This window comes from Anser brachyrhynchus, assembly GCF_964034855.1.
Source record: "Anser brachyrhynchus genome assembly, contig: SCAFFOLD_261, whole genome shotgun sequence".
Classification (NCBI taxonomy): Eukaryota; Metazoa; Chordata; class Aves; order Anseriformes; family Anatidae; genus Anser; species Anser brachyrhynchus.
The window spans coordinates 46,804-61,996 of NW_027663787.1; the positions used below are offsets into that span (position 1 = coordinate 46,804).

Consider the following 15,193-nt stretch of genomic DNA (forward strand, 5'->3'; position numbering starts at 1 on the left):
ATGGGTCGTGTCCCCCCCCGGCAGGGTGAGTTGCCTCATTTTTGGCATTAAACCCCCAATTTTGGGGGCCTAATGCCTCTTTTTGGGTGCTGAAACCCCCAGTTTTGGGGGCCTAATGTCTCACATGAGAGGCTTGATCCCCCAGTTTTGGGGGCCTAATGCCTCATTTTCGCCAAAATCCCCAGTTTTGGGGGCCTAATGCCTCATTTTGGGGGCTAAAATCCCCAGTTTTGGGGGCCGAATGACTTATTTTTGAGGCTAAAACTCCCAGTTTTGGGGGCCTAATGCCCATTTTGGGGGCTAAAACCCCCAGTTTTGGGGGCCTAATGCCTCCTTTTGGGTGCTAAAACCCCCAGTTTTGGGGGCCTAATGCCTCATTTTGGGGCCCAAACCCCCAGTTTTGGGGGCCTAATGCCTCATTTTTGAGGCTAAAACCCCCAGTTTTGGGGGCCTAATGCCTCTTTTTGGGTGCTCAAACCCCCAGTTTTGAGGGCCTAATGTCTCACATGAGAGGCTTGATCCCCCAGTTTTGGGGGCCTAATGCCTCATTTTTGGGGCTAAAATCCCCAGTTTCAGGGGCCTAATGTCTCATTTTCGGGCCAAAATCCCCAGTTTTGCGGGCCTAATGCCTCATTTTTGGGGCTAAAACCCCCAGTTTTGGGGGCCTAATGCCTCCTTTTGGGGGCGCAGCCCCGTAGTTTTAGGGCCCGGAGGCTCCGTTTGGGATCTTGTCATTTTTCGGATAAAACCTCCCATTTTAGGCTCCAAAGCGTCATTCGTATGGCTGAAAGCTGCATTACTGAGTCCAGAGCCTCCCTTCTAAGCTGCAAACGGCATTTTTCATGTCCGGATCCTCAATTTTAGGGCCCAAAGCCTCATTTTGGGGGTTGAAACCTCCATTCTTAGGCCCAAACATTCATTTAGTGGCCTAAAGACTCACTTTTAGCATTCAAAGCCCCATTTTCAGGCTCCAAACCCTCACTGTCGGTGACGAAAGCCTTGTTTTACAGCTCCCAGCTTCATATTTAGGATCCGGTGCCTAATTCTTGGCTACAAACCCCCATTTGGAGGGACTAAAACCTACATTTCCAGTGTCAAAAGCCTCATTTTTGGGGCCCAAACCCTCTCTTTAGAGGCCAGAGCCGCATTTGAAGAATGAAGCCTTCAATACAGGCCACCAATCGTTATTTTAGGGCCCAACCCTAAGCCAGAGGCGGAGAGTAGGAGGAGGAGCGGGGAAATTTCCTCCCTGTGAGGGAGAAAAGCTGATGACAATGGAAAGAAAGCTCCCCCGGCCTCGAGGCCCCACAGCGCTGTCATTTCCCGTGATCAGCGTGTTATCAGCAGCGAGCTCAGAGGCCAGCCTCCCTGAGGAATCCGCCTACAACATCTTCAGGCTGCAGCCACCAGGAGACGAGGCGGAAGAACTGTTAAAAACGAGGCCCGAGACCTTCTGGAGGGTGCTGCAAGAACCTCAGAAGAAGATGTTATCGATGCACAGCATTTGACATGCAAGAAGCAGCCCAGCAGGGTGAAACGGAGAAGGGACGGGATGCAGAGCTCGTGCCTCATGCCCAACATCACCTCCAAAGGTACGGGCACCCCCGGCACCGCGGGAGCGTGGCTGACCCACGTTTGGGGCTTTCTGTGGGGGGGACCCGGCTCTGCGGGGGGTCTCTTTTTGGGGTCGGAGATGCGACGGCTCTTTTCATACTGCGGGTCTTGGGGTGATGGAAGGGTGGTAGCCACGGGAAGCGGTGCGTGACCTGCTTTTCTTTGCCTTGCAGAGCGAATATCTGTCTGGGATGCAGTGTCCGTCTATAGCCAAGAACACCTCCAGCTGCGCCAGGTGGGTTGCCAGCCACGTCCCCCTCGTTCCCCTCTTCAGAAGCGGGAAACTCACCCCAAAAGTCCCTACCCAGGGACCCACTGATCCCAGTCGCTGGAAGCCCCTGGATCCCCTCAGCCTGGCTCCCAAGAGCGGGAAGGGCACAGCAGGACCCAAAGCACCGTCCCTGGATGGGACCACCTGCAGCTGATCCTTAAGCTTCGTCCCTTCTGTTCTCTTCCGCTTGCAGGGTGTCCGAATTCCTGCCCTCGGCTCCTTCGACGTTGTCCCCAGACGGGTCAAGGACGGGCATGAGAGTGTGATTTTCCTGATGGCCACATTCCGCCTGGCCAGGAACCTCGTCGTCACCCACAACCTCGCAGACGACAAGGAGTACCTGCCAGGTAAGAGGGTGCGTGAATCCCTTGCCGCACGGGTGATCCCCTCCCTGGATCACAGATGCTTCTCAGAAGCAAAGCGTCCCCTGCACGGAGCAGGTCCCAAAGCAAAGCCTTTCTGGGTGTTGACTGCAAGGAGCAGCAGCTGGGGAGCACGCGGGGAAGGGCTGCTGGTGACTGACTGCATCTGTCTCGTGTCGTTTTCCAGGCCATAAGGAGCTGGAGCCCCTCAAAGTGGCTGAGGTGGCCGCCAACGCCTGCATGTCCCAGCAGAGATTGGAGAACTGCATGCGAGGCACCACGTCCCTCATCTCTCGCTGCCTGGGGAAGGGGGAGAACATCGCCCTCGTCCTGAAGGACGTGGGGGTGCCCTCGGCCCACCAAGACCTCTTGGGTTGCAGCTCTCGGCCAACCTCTTCCTCTTGGGGTGGCCAACCAAGCCGAGCCCTGGGCTCCTCCACCACCAAGTGCCTTGGCCAGGCAGAGGACATTTGCCATCTCCATGCTCCTCCATTGCAGATCCCCCACCTAATGGACATGGTGGGATCTGATGGGGCAGACGGAGGAATTCAGACAACGTCTGCTTCCCATCGAGGCCTGGACCTCTTTGCTGGGCGAGCCCATTTCCCAGAACGGTCCTTGGGGACAGGGCCTTTATGGCCCTGTGAAAAGGGGTGATTGTGGCGTGCCCTGGGTCACGCTGATGTCTTCTTTTGCCAGGTTTGAAATGGAGATCCTGCATAAAACACCGTCCCAGGAGCATCAGAAGGCCCGGAGCAAGGAGAAGAAGAAAGAAGGGGCTTTGCCTCTTCTCGGCCAAGTTGGGAGAGACAAAGCAGCTGCTGGCTCCTCTCTTCACCCAGCCCAGCAGGGTGAAAGGGAGAAGCCGGGGGAGGCTCCCTGCAGGTGAGGCTGGAGGCTCCGGACGGGGGGGATGAGGCCACCAGGAGCCCCCCCGATTTCAGGGCTGCAGCATCAAGTGCTGCATGGGGGTACAGGATGCGGCCCCAAAACCATCGTGGCTTCTTTGTTCTTTTGTCAGGCTGCCGGTGATCCCGGGGCTGCCTCCTCGCAAGGAGAGAAAATCAGCGCCCAAAGGCAAGGCGGGACGAGCAAAGACAGACGGAGCCTTGAGGCAGAGAGCAGGAGGAGGAGCGGGGAAATTTCCTCCCTGTGAGGGAGAAAAGCTGACAATGGAAAGAAAGCTCCCCCGGCCTCGAGGCCCCACAGCGCTGTCATTTCCCGTGATCAGCGTGTTATCAGCAGCGAGCTCAGAGGCCAGCCTCCCTGAGGAATCCGCCTACAACATCTTCAGGCTGCAGCCACCAGGAGACGAGGTGGAAGAACTGTTAAAAACGAGGCCCGAGACCTTCTGGAGGGTGCTGCAAGAACCTCAGAAGAAGATGTTATCGATGCACAGCACCAAGAGCACCCACCCGCTGCCACCCGTGCCCAGACCACCAACGTCAGCCCGACCCGAAGCACCGAAAACCAGGCTGGGGTTCTCCATTTTGTGGCCCTGGCCACACTAAAACCCGGGCTTTGATCGCCCCGCATAGCAAGGAGGTCATCAGAGGTGGCAAAAGAGGTGCGTGATCCACATCGGCATCATTCTCGGGGGCTCGGTCCTTGTAGGAAAGCAGTTATGGGGTCAGTGGGGTCTCTGGAAAGAGATCTGTTTTGAGCCAGGGGTTGGCTCAGTCCAGCCCAAACCCTTTGGCTCCTCCATCGCTAGACTCCAGTCCTTCAATTTCTCTTCTGTTGCCACGCAGACAACAGCAGGCGCCATTTTTCAGGGTTTGAAAGGCCTAAAAAAGCTCTTTGGCCATAGAGGAGAGGGTTTCTTTGCAGCTGGGTGCTGCTTTTGAAGCGTTTTTTGGAAGAGCAAGGCTTTTTTTGGGTGGGCCTGTCAGAGTTTAGGGGCAAAACCCTGCTGATGGCCAGGGTCTGGTGATGGGGTAAATATGAGGGAAAAAATGAGGGAAATGGGTGCCCTGAGCTCGGTGTCAGGACCTGAAGTCATCCATGGGATGTGTGTGTGAGGGTAAAGAAGGCTAAAAAAATAAAAAAACTGTAATCTTGTCTCTGTTTTTTTGCAGATATCCATCTTTCTTCCTGACACAATGGCCTCAGGAAGGAGGTGGAGGAAAACACGATGGAGTCACAAAAGGCTGATGAGTTTTCTTGACGAGGCTCGCTCGTTAGGATGGGGGCGAAGGCTGTTTTCCAGCCAGGTCCGAAGTCTCCGAAAGCATCGCAGCATCCCTTGGGAAGCAGGGCCCAAGGCAGCGGTGGGGGCCCTGACACCCACATGCCTGTACCACCACCCTGAGGCTCTGTCCTCAGGCCAGCATGGGGCAGGTTGGCCTCGTTTCTGAGGAGAAATGGGTCGTGTCCCCCCCCGGCAGGGTGAGTTGCCTCATTTTTGGCATTAAACCCCCAATTTTGGGGGCCTAATGCCTCTTTTTGGGTGCTGAAACCCCCAGTTTTGGGGGCCTAATGTCTCACATGAGAGGCTTGATCCCCCAGTTTTGGGGGCCTAATGCCTCATTTTCGCCAAAATCCCCAGTTTTGGGGGCCTAATGCCTCATTTTGGGGGCTAAAATCCCCAGTTTTGGGGGCCGAATGACTTATTTTTGAGGCTAAAACTCCCAGTTTTGGGGGCCTAATGCCCATTTTGGGGGCTAAAACCCCCAGTTTTGGGGGCCTAATGCCTCCTTTTGGGTGCTAAAACCCCCAGTTTTGGGGGCCTAATGCCTCATTTTGGGGCCCAAACCCCCAGTTTTGGGGGCCTAATGCCTCATTTTTGAGGCTAAAACCCCCAGTTTTGGGGGCCTAATGCCTCTTTTTGGGTGCTCAAACCCCCAGTTTTGAGGGCCTAATGTCTCACATGAGAGGCTTGATCCCCCAGTTTTGGGGGCCTAATGCCTCATTTTTGGGGCTAAAATCCCCAGTTTCAGGGGCCTAATGTCTCATTTTCGGGCCAAAATCCCCAGTTTTGCGGGCCTAATGCCTCATTTTTGGGGCTAAAACCCCCAGTTTTGGGGGCCTAATGCCTCCTTTTGGGGGCGCAGCCCCGTAGTTTTAGGGCCCGGAGGCTCCGTTTGGGATCTTGTCATTTTTCGGATAAAACCTCCCATTTTAGGCTCCAAAGCGTCATTCGTATGGCTGAAAGCTGCATTACTGAGTCCAGAGCCTCCCTTCTAAGCTGCAAACGGCATTTTTCATGTCCGGATCCTCAATTTTAGGGCCCAAAGCCTCATTTTGGGGGTTGAAACCTCCATTCTTAGGCCCAAACATTCATTTAGTGGCCTAAAGACTCACTTTTAGCATTCAAAGCCCCATTTTCAGGCTCCAAACCCTCACTGTCGGTGACGAAAGCCTTGTTTTACAGCTCCCAGCTTCATATTTAGGATCCGGTGCCTAATTCTTGGCTACAAACCCCCATTTGGAGGGACTAAAACCTACATTTCCAGTGTCAAAAGCCTCATTTTTGGGGCCCAAACCCTCTCTTTAGAGGCCAGAGCCGCATTTGAAGAATGAAGCCTTCAATACAGGCCACCAATCGTTATTTTAGGGCCCAACCCTAAGCCAGAGGCGGAGAGTAGGAGGAGGAGCGGGGAAATTTCCTCCCTGTGAGGGAGAAAAGCTGATGACAACGGAAAGAAAGCTCCCCCGGCCTCGAGGCCCCACAGCGCTGTCATTTCCCGTGATCAGCGTGTTATCAGCAGCGAGCTCAGAGGCCAGCCTCCCTGAGGAATCCGCCTACAACATCTTCAGGCTGCAGCCACCAGGAGACGAGGCGGAAGAACTGTTAAAAACGAGGCCCGAGACCTTCTGGAGGGTGCTGCAAGAACCTCAGAAGAAGATGTTATCGATGCACAGCATTTGACATGCAAGAAGCAGCCCAGCAGGGTGAAACGGAGAAGGGACGGGATGCAGAGCTCGTGCCTCATGCCCAACATCACCTCCAAAGGTACGGGCACCCCCGGCACCGCGGGAGCGTGGCTGACCCACGTTTGGGGCTTTCTGTGGGGGGGACCCGGCTCTGCGGGGGGTCTCTTTTTGGGGTCGGAGATGCGACGGCTCTTTTCATACTGCGGGTCTTGGGGTGATGGAAGGGTGGTAGCCACGGGAAGCGGTGCGTGACCTGCTTTTCTTTGCCTTGCAGAGCGAATATCTGTCTGGGATGCAGTGTCCGTCTATAGCCAAGAACACCTCCAGCTGCGCCAGGTGGGTTGCCAGCCACGTCCCCCTCGTTCCCCTCTTCAGAAGCGGGAAACTCACCCCAAAAGTCCCTACCCAGGGACCCACTGATCCCAGTCGCTGGAAGCCCCTGGATCCCCTCAGCCTGGCTCCCAAGAGCGGGAAGGGCACAGCAGGACCCAAAGCACCGTCCCTGGATGGGACCACCTGCAGCTGATCCTTAAGCTTCGTCCCTTCTGTTCTCTTCCGCTTGCAGGGTGTCCGAATTCCTGCCCTCGGCTCCTTCGACGTTGTCCCCAGACGGGTCAAGGACGGGCATGAGAGTGTGATTTTCCTGATGGCCACATTCCGCCTGGCCAGGAACCTCGTCGTCACCCACAACCTCGCAGACGACAAGGATTACCTGCCAGGTAAGAGGGTGCGTGAATCCCTTGCCGCACGGGTGATCCCCTCCCTGGATCTCAGATGCTTCTCAGAAGCAAAGCGTCCCCTGCACGGAGCAGGTCCCAAAGCAAAGCCTTTCTGGCTGATGACTGCAAGGAGCAGCACCTGGGAAACACGCGGGGAAAGGCTGCTGGTGACTGACTGCATCCGTCTCGTGTCGTTTTCCAGGCCATAAGGAGCTGGAGCCCCTCAAAGTGGCTGAGGTGGCCGCCAACGCCTGCATGTCCCAGCAGAGAGCGGAGAACTGCATGCGAGGCACCACGTCCCTCATCTCTCGCTGCCTGGGGAAGGGGGAGAACATCGCCCTCGTCCTGAAGGACGTGGGGGTGCCCTCGGCCCACCAAGACCTCTTGGGTTGGAGCTCTCGGCCAACCTCTTCCTCTTGGGGTGGCCAACCAAGCCGAGCCCTGGGCTACTCCACCACCAAGTGCCTTGGCCAGGCAGAGGACATTTGCCATCTCCATGCTCCTCCATTGCAGATCCCCCACCTAATGGACATGGTGGGATCTGATGGGGCAGACGGAGGAATTCAGACAACGTCTGCTTCCCATCGAGGCCTGGACCTCTTTGCTGGGCGAGCCCATTTCCCAGAACGGTCCTTGGGGACAGGGCCTTTATGGCCCTGTGAAAAGGGGTGATTGTGGCGTGCCCTGGGTCACGCTGATGTCTTCTTTTGCCAGGTTTGAAATGGAGAGCATGCGCAAAACACCACCCCAGGAGCATCACAAAGCCTGGAGCAAGGAGAAGAAGAAAGAAGGGGCTTTGCCTCTTCTCGGCCAAGTTGGGAGAGACAAAGCAGCTGCTGGCTCCTCTCTTCACCCAGCCCAGCAGGGTGAAAGGGAGAAGCCGGGGGAGGCTCCCTGCAGGTGAGGCTGGAGGCTCCGGACGGGGGGGATGAGGCCACCAGGAGCCCCCCCGATTTCAGGGCTGCAGCATCAAGTGCTGCATGGGGGTACAGGATGCGGCCCCAAAACCATCGTGGCTTCTTTGTTCTTTTGTCAGGCTGCCGGTGATCCCGGGGCTGCCTCCTCGCAAGGAGAGAAAATCAGCGCCCAAAGGCAAGGCGGGACGAGCAAAGACAGACGGAGCCTTGAGGCAGAGAGCAGGAGGAGGAGCGGGGAAATTTCCTCCCTGTGAGGGAGAAAAGCTGATGACAACGGAAAGAAAGCTCCCCCGGCCTCGAGGCCCCACAGCGCTGTCATTTCCCGTGATCAGCGTGTTATCAGCAGCGAGCTCAGAGGCCAGCCTCCCTGAGGAATCCGCCTACAAGATCTTCAGGCTGCAGCCACCAGGAGACGAGGCGGAAGAACTGTTAAAAACGAGGCCCGAGACCTTCTGGACGGTGCTGCAAGATCCTCAGAAGAAGATGTTATCGATGCACAGCACCAAGAGCACCCACCCGCTGCCACCCGTGCCCAGACCACCAACGTCAGCCCGACCCGAAGCACCGAAAACCAGGCCGGGGTTCTCCATTTTGTGGCCCTGGCCACACTAAAACCCGGGCTTTGATGGCCCCGTATAGCAAGGAGGCCATCAGAGGTGGCAAAAGAGGTGCGTGATCCACATCGGCATCATTCTGGGGGGCTCGGTCCTTGTAGGAAAGCAGTTATGGGGTCAGTGGGGTCTCTGGAAAGAGATCTGTTTTGAGCCAGGGGTTGGCTCAGTCCAGCCCAAACCCTTTGGCTCCTCCATCGCTAGACTCCAGTCCTTCAATTTCTCTTCTGTTGCCACGCAGACAACAGCAGGCGCCATTTTTCAGGGTTTGAAAGGCCTAAAAAAGCTCTTTGGCCATAGAGGAGAGGGTTTCTTTGCAGCTGGGTGCTGCTTTTGAAGCGTTTTTTGGAAGAGCAAGGCTTTTTTTGGGTGGGCCTGTCAGAGTTTAGGGGCAAAACCCTGCTGATGGCCAGGGTCTGGTGATGGGGTAAATATGAGGGAAAAAATGAGGGAAATGGGTGCCCTGAGCTCGGTGTCAGGACCTGAAGTCATCCATGGGATGTGTGTGTGAGGGTAAAGAAGGCTAAAAAAATAAAAAAACTGTAATCTTGTCTCTGTTTTTTTGCAGATATCCATCTTTCTTCCTGACACAATGGCCTCAGGAGGGAGGTGGAGGAAAACACGATGGAGTCACAAAAGGCTGATGAGTTTTCTTGACGAGGCTCGCTCGTTAGGATGGGGGCGAAGGCTGTTTTCCAGCCAGGTCCGAAGTCTCTGAAAGCATCGCAGCATCCCTTGGGAAGCAGGGCCCAAGGCAGCGGTGGGGGCCCTGACACCCACATGCCTGTACCACCACCCTGAGGCTCTGTCCTCAGGCCAGCATGGGGCAGGTTGGCCTCGTTTCGGAGGAGAAATGGGCCGTGTCCCCCCCCGGCAGGGTGAGTTGCCTCATTTTTGGCGCTAAAACCCCCAATTTTGGGGGCCTAATGCCTCTTTTTGGGTGCTGAAACCCCCAGTTTTGAGGGCCTAATGTCTCACATGAGAGGCTTGATCCCCCACTTTTGGGGGCCTAATACCTCATTTTGGGAGCTAAAATCCCCAGTTTTGGGGGCCTAATGTCTCATTTTCGGGCCAAAATCCCCAGTTTTGGGGGCCTAATGCCTCATTTTGGGGGCTAAAACCCCCAGTTTTGGGGGCCTAATGCCTCCTTTTGGGGGCTCAGCCCCGTAGTTTTAGGGCCCGGAGGCTCCGTTTGGGATCTTGTCATTTTTCGGATAAAACCTCCCATTTTAGGCTCCAAAGCCTCATTCGTATGGCTGAAAGCTGCATTACTGAGTCCAGAGCCTCCCTTCTAAGCTGCAAACGGCATTTTTCATGTCCGGATCCTCAATTTTAGGGCCCAAAGCCTCATTTTGGGGGTTGAAACCTCCATTCTTAGGCCCAAACATTCATTTAGTGGCCTAAAGACTCACTTTTAGCATTCAAAGCCCCATTTTCAGGCTCCAAACCCTCACTGTCGGTGACGAAAGCCTTGTTTTACAGCTCCCAGCTTCATATTTAGGATCCGGTGCCTAATTCTTGGCTACAAAACCCCATTTGGAGGGACTAAAACCTACATTTCCAGTGTCAAAAGCCTCATTTTTGGGGCCCAAACCCTCTCTTTAGAGGCCAGAGCCGCATTTGAAGAATGAAGCCTTCAATACAGGCCACCAATCGTTATTTTAGGGCCCAACCCTAAGCCAGAGGCGGAGAGTAGGAGGAGGAGCGGGGAAATTTCCTCCCTGTGAGGGAGAAAAGCTGATGACAAGGGAAAGAAAGCTCCCCCGGCCTCGAGGCCCCACAGCGCTGTCGTTTCCCGTGATCAGCGTGTTATCAGCAGCGAGCTCAGAGGCCAGCCTCCCTGAGGAATCCGCCTACAACATCTTCAGGCTGCAGCCACCAGGAGACGAGGCGGAAGAACTGTTAAAAACGAGGCCCGAGACCTTCTGGAGGGTGCTGCAAGAACCTCAGAAGAAGATGTTATCGATGCACAGCATTTGACATGCAAGAAGCAGCCCAGCAGGGTGAAACGGAGAAGGGACGGGATGCAGGGCTCGTGCCTCATGCCCAACATCACCTCCAAAGGTACGGGCACCCCCGGCACCGCGGGAGCGTGGCTGACCCACGTTTGGGGCTTTCTGTGGGGGGGACCCGGCTCTGCGGGGGGTCTCTTTTTGGGGTCGGAGATGCGACGGCTCTTTTCATACTGCGGGTCTTGGGGTGATGGAAGGGTGGTAGCCACGGGAAGCGGTGCGTGACCTGCTTTTCTTTGCCTTGCAGAGCGAATATCTGTCTGGGATGCAGTGTCCGTCTATAGCCAAGAACACCTCCAGCTGCGCCAGGTGGGTTGCCAGCCACGTCCCCCTCGTTCCCCTCTTCAGAAGCGGGAAACTCACCCTAAAAGTCCCTACCCAGGGACCCACTGATCCCAGTCGCTGGAAGCCCCTGGATCCCCTCAGCCTGGCTCCCAAGAGCGGGAAGGGCACAGCAGGACCCAAACCACCGTCCCTGGATGAGGCCACCTCCAGTTGATCCTTAAGCTTCGTCCCTTCTGTTCTCTTCCGCTTGCAGGGTGTCCGAATTCCTGCCCTCGGCTCCTTCGACGTTGTCCCCAGATGGGTCAAGGATGGGAACGAGACTGTGGTTTTTCTGATGCCCACGTTCCGCCTGGCCAGGAATCTTGTCATCACCCACAACCTCACGGACGACAAGGAGTACCTGCCAGGTAAGACGTCGGGTTAATCCCTTGCTGCCTGGATGATCCCCTCCCTGGATTTCAGATGCTTCCCAAAAAAAAAGCAAAGCGTCCCCTGCACGGAGCAGGTCCCAAAGCAAAGCCTTTCTGGCTGATGACTGCAAGGAGCAGCACCTGGGAAACACGCGGGGAAGGGCTGCTGGTGACTGACTGCATCCGTCTCGTGTCGTTTTCCAGGCCATAAGGAGCTGGAGCCCCTCAAAGTGGCTGAGGTGGCCGCCAACGCCTGCATGTCCCAGCAGAGAGCGGAGAACTGCATGCGAGGCACCACGTCCCTCATCTCTCGCTGCCTGGGGAAGGGGGAGAACATCGCCCTCGTCCTGAAGGACGTGGGGGTGCCCTCGGCCCACCAAGACCTCTTGGGTTGGAGCTCTCGGCCAACCTCTTCCTCTTGGGGTGGCCAACCAAGCCGAGCCCTGGGCTCCTCCACCACCAAGTGCCTTGGCCAGGCAGAGGACATTTGCCATCTCCATGCTCCTCCATTGCAGATCCCCCACCTAATGGACATGGTGGGATCTGATGGGGCAGACGGAGGAATTCAGACAACGTCTGCTTCCCATCGAGGCCTGGACCTCTTTGCTGGGCGAGCCCATTTCCCAGAACGGTCCTTGGGGACAGGGCCTTTATGGCCCTGTGAAAAGGGGTGATTGTGGCGTGCCCTGGGTCACGCTGATGTCTTCTTTTGCCAGGTTTGAAATGGAGATCCTGCATAAAACACCGTCCCAGGAGCATCAGAAGGCCCGGAGCAAGGAGAAGAAGAAAGAAGGGGCTTTGCCTCTTCTCGGCCAAGTTGGGAGAGACAAAGCAGCTGCTGGCTCCTCTCTTCACCCAGCCCAGCAGGGTGAAAGGGAGAAGCCGGGGGAGGCTCCCTGCAGGTGAGGCTGGAGGCTCCGGACGGGGGGGATGAGGCCACCAGGAGCCCCCCCGATTTCAGGGCTGCAGCATCAAGTGCTGCATGGGGGTACAGGATGCGGCCCCAAAACCATCGTGGCTTCTTTGTTCTTTTGTCAGGCTGCCGGTGATCCCGGGGCTGCCTCCTCGCAAGGAGAGAAAATCAGCGCCCAAAGGCAAGGCGGGACGAGCAAAGACAGACGGAGCCTTGAGGCAGAGAGCAGGAGGAGGAGCGGGGAAATTTCCTCCCTGTGAGGGAGAAAAGCTGATGACAACGGAAAGAAAGCTCCCCCGGCCTCGAGGCCCCACAGCGCTGTCGTTTCCCGTGATCAGCGTGTTACCAGCAGCGAGCTCAGAGGCCAGCCTCCCTGAGGAATCCGCCTACAAGATCTTCAGGCTGCAGCCACCAGGAGACGAGGCGGAAGAACTGTTAAAAACGAGGCCCGAGACCTTCTGGACGGTGCTGCAAGAACCTCAGAAGAAGATGTTATCGATGCACAGCACCAAGAGCACCCACCCGCTGCCACCCGTGCCCAGACCACCAACGTCAGCCCGACCCGAAGCACCGAAAACCAGGCCGGGGTTCTCCATTTTGTGGCCCTGGCCACACTAAAACCCGGGCTTTGATCGCCCGGAATAGCAAGGAGGCCATCAGAGGTGGCAAAAGAGGTGCGTGATCCACATCGGCATCATTCTGGGGGGCTCGGTCCTTGTAGGAAAGCAGTTATGGGGTCAGTGGGGTCTCTGGAAAGAGATCTGTTTTGAGCCAGGGGTTGGCTCAGTCCAGCCCAAACCCTTTGGCTCCTCCATCGCTAGACTCCAGTCCTTCAATTTCTCTTCTGTTGCCACGCAGACAACAGCAGGCGCCATTTTTCAGGGTTTGAAAGGCCTAAAAAAGCTCTTTGGCCATAGAGGAGAGGGTTTCTTTGCAGCTGGGTGCTGCTTTTGAAGCGTTTTTTGGAAGAGCAAGGCTTTTTTTGGGTGGGCCTGTCAGAGTTTAGGGGCAAAACCCTGCTGATGGCCAGGGTCTGGTGATGGGGTAAATATGAGGGAAAAAATGAGGGAAATGGGTGCCCTGAGCTCGGTGTCAGGACCTGAAGTCATCCATGGGATGTGTGTGTGAGGGTAAAGAAGGCTAAAAAAATAAAAAAACTGTAATCTTGTCTCTGTTTTTTTGCAGATATCCATCTTTCTTCCTGACACAATGGCCTCAGGAGGGAGGTGGAGGAAAACACGATGGAGTCACAAAAGGCTGATGAGTTTTCTTGACGAGGCTCGCTCGTTAGGATGGGGGCGAAGGCTGTTTTCCAGCCAGGTCCGAAGTCTCCGAAAGCATCGCAGCATCCCTTGGGAAGCAGGGCCCAAGGCAGCGGTGGGGGCCCTGACACCCACATGCCTGTACCACCACCCTGAGGCTCTGTCCTCAGGCCAGCATGGGGCAGGTTGGCCTCGTTTCGGAGGAGAAATGGGCCGTGTCCCCCCCCGGCAGGGTGAGTTGCCTCATTTTTGGCACTAAAACCCCCAATTTTGGGGGCCTAATGCCTCTTTTTGGGTGCTGAAACCCCCAGTTTTGGGGGCCTAATGCCTCATTTTGGGGTCTAAAATCCCCAGTTTTGGGGGCCTAATGCCTCATTTTCGCCAAAATCTCCAGTTTTGCGGGCCTAATGCCTCATTTTTGGAGCTAAAACCCCCAGTTTTGGGGGCCTAATGCCCATTTTGGGGGCTAAAATCCCCAGTTTTGGGGGCCTAATGCCTCATTTTGGTTGCTAAAACCCCCAATTTTGGGGGCCTAATGCCTCATTTTTGGAGCTAAAACCCCCAGTTTTGGGGGCCTAATGCCCATTTTGGGGGCTAAAATCCCCAGTTTTGGGGGCCTAATGCCTCATTTTGGTTGCTAAAACCCCCAGTTTTGGGGGCCTAATGTCTCATTTTGGGGGCCAAAATCCCCAGTTTTGGGGGCCTAATGCCTCATTTTTGGGGCTAAAACCCCCAGTTTTGGGGGCCTAATGCCTCATTTTTGGGGCTAAAACCCCCAGTTTTGGGGGCCTAATGCCTCCTTTTGGGGGCTCAGCCCCGTAGTTTTAGGGCCTGGAGGCTCCGTTTGGGATCTTGTCATTTTTAGGATAAAACCTCCCATTTTAGGCTCCAAAGCCTCATTCGTATGGCTGAAAGCTGCGTTACTGAGTCCAGAGCCTCCCTTTTAAGCTGCAAACGGCATTTTTCATGTCCGGATCCTCAATTTTAGGGCCCAAAGCCTCATTTTGGGGGTTGAAACCTCCATTCTTAGGCCCAAACATTCATTTAGTGGCCTAAAGACTCACTTTTAGCATTCAAAGCCCCATTTTCAGGCTCCAAACCCTCACTGTCGGTGACGAAAGCCTTGTTTTACAGCTCCCAGCTTCATATTTAGGATCCGGTGCCTAATTCTTGGCTACAAACCCCCATTTGGAGGGACTAAAACCTACATTTCCAGTGTCAAAAGCCTCATTTTTGGGGCCCAAACCCTCTCTTTAGAGGCCAGAGCCGCATTTGAAGAATGAAGCCTTCAATACAGGCCACCAATCGTTATTTTAGGGCCCAACCCTAAGCCAGAGGCGGAGAGTAGGAGGAGGAGTGGGGAAATTTCCTCCCTGTGAGGGAGAAAAGCTGATGACAACGGAAAGAAAGCTCCCCCGGCCTCGAGGCCCCACAGCGCTGTCGTTTCCCGTGATCAGCGTGTTATCACCAGCGAGCTCAGAGGCCAGCCTCCCTGAAGAATCCGCCTACAACATCTTCAGGCTGCAGCCACCAGGAGACGAGGCGGAAGAACTGTTAAAAACGAGGCCCGAGACCTTCTGGAGGGTGCTGCAAGAACCTCAGAAGAAGATGTTATCGATGCACAGCATTTGACATGCAAGAAGCAGCCCAGCAGGGTGAAACGGAGAAGGGACGGGATGCAGAGCTCGTGCCTCATGCCCAACATCACCTCCAAAGGTACGGGCACCCCCGGCACCGCGGGAGCGTGGCTGACCCACGTTTGGGGCTTTCTGTGGGGGGGACCCGGCTCTGCGGGGGGTCTCTTTTTGGGGTCGGAGATGCGACGGCTCTTTTCATACTGCGGGTCTTGGGGTGATGGAAGGGTGGTAGCCACGGGAAGCGGTGCGTGACCTGCTTTTCTTTGCCTTGCAGAGCGAATATCTGTCTGGGATGCAGTGTCCG

The 15,193-nt window shown here is 55.8% G+C and overlaps 1 protein-coding gene across 2 annotated transcripts in view; it reads left to right on the plus strand.

Moving 5' to 3' along the window:
* The first annotated feature begins 6,545 nt into the window (after window positions 1-6,545).
* The window catches only part of LOC308186813 (uncharacterized protein), a 31,920-nt gene continuing 23,272 nt past the window's right edge, over window positions 6,546-15,193 (plus strand). The window contains exons 1-2 of one of the 2 annotated variants that reach the window (XM_080608984.1): window positions 6,546-6,842; window positions 7,045-8,069. In XM_080608984.1, the coding sequence (XP_080465110.1) occupies window positions 6,770-6,842; window positions 7,045-7,514 (543 nt within the window). In that variant the 5' untranslated portion in view covers window positions 6,546-6,769 and the 3' untranslated portion in view covers window positions 7,515-8,069. Of the gene's footprint in view, window positions 6,843-7,044; window positions 8,070-15,193 lie in introns of those variants that run through there. The other variant, XM_080608985.1, reaches the window with a different exon arrangement.